This window comes from Austrofundulus limnaeus, unplaced genomic scaffold (genome assembly GCF_001266775.1).
Source record: "Austrofundulus limnaeus strain Quisiro unplaced genomic scaffold, Austrofundulus_limnaeus-1.0 Scaffold1269, whole genome shotgun sequence".
Classification (NCBI taxonomy): Eukaryota; Metazoa; Chordata; class Actinopteri; order Cyprinodontiformes; family Rivulidae; genus Austrofundulus; species Austrofundulus limnaeus.
Window position 1 is genome coordinate 1 of NW_013953671.1, and position 696 is coordinate 696.

Sequence of the window (696 nt, forward strand, 5' to 3'; positions counted from 1 at the left end):
GATGGATGGATGGTGTTTGTTTGTCTGTTAGCAACATATTTCTTGAAGCACAGGACAAGTTTTGATGGACAGAATGCTCTGTGGATGAAACATTTGTAGTTTTTGAGTAAAGAGACATAAAGTTCAGCCTGACCAGGAGCGAGACCTGCAGACTCCTTCATCCTTGTTTGGGGAGTTTCCCAAAGAGGGACTCTGGTTTGGTTCTGGCTCCGTGGACCAGTCCACTGAGGTGTTGGGAGGAGTCACATCCAGCTCCAGAAACATGATGTTCTCCGCCTGCATGGAGGCAAAACAAGCAGCTGAGACACGCTTTCATGATCCAGAACCTCATTACAGCTTTCATAAAGGTTTACGGTTTTAAACGTTTTATCAAAAAGTAGAATTCTTAAATACTAACAAAATACTCATTGTACATACAAATACAGTAATGGTATTTTCTGTAAGTACACAAACTGAATGAGTGATGTCTGCTTCGCAGGCCAGCAGAGACTGGACTTCATCAGGCTGCTGAGGTCAGCCGGTCTGAAGCAGCGACCTCTCACCCAGGCCTAGCTTGTGGCAGAAGGTAGCTAAAACTTAAAAGTAGTAAAAAGGTAGCTAAAACTTAAAAGTAGTAAAAAGGTAGCTAAAACTTAAAAGCAGTAAAAAGGTAGCTAAAACTTAAAAGCAGTAAAAAGGTAGCTAAAACTTAAAAGC

At 41.7% G+C, this 696-nt stretch overlaps 1 protein-coding gene across 1 annotated transcript in view; it reads right to left on the reverse strand.

The window, feature by feature from the left end:
- Positions 1-133: 133 nt before the first annotated feature.
- Positions 134-696, reverse strand: part of LOC106534787 (kinesin-like protein KIF3C) — a gene marked incomplete at both ends in the record, with an annotated part of 11,249 nt that continues 10,686 nt past the window's right edge. The window contains 1 exon segment of the mRNA XM_014031543.1: positions 134-276. Within this exon segment, the coding sequence (XP_013886997.1) occupies positions 134-276 (143 nt within the window).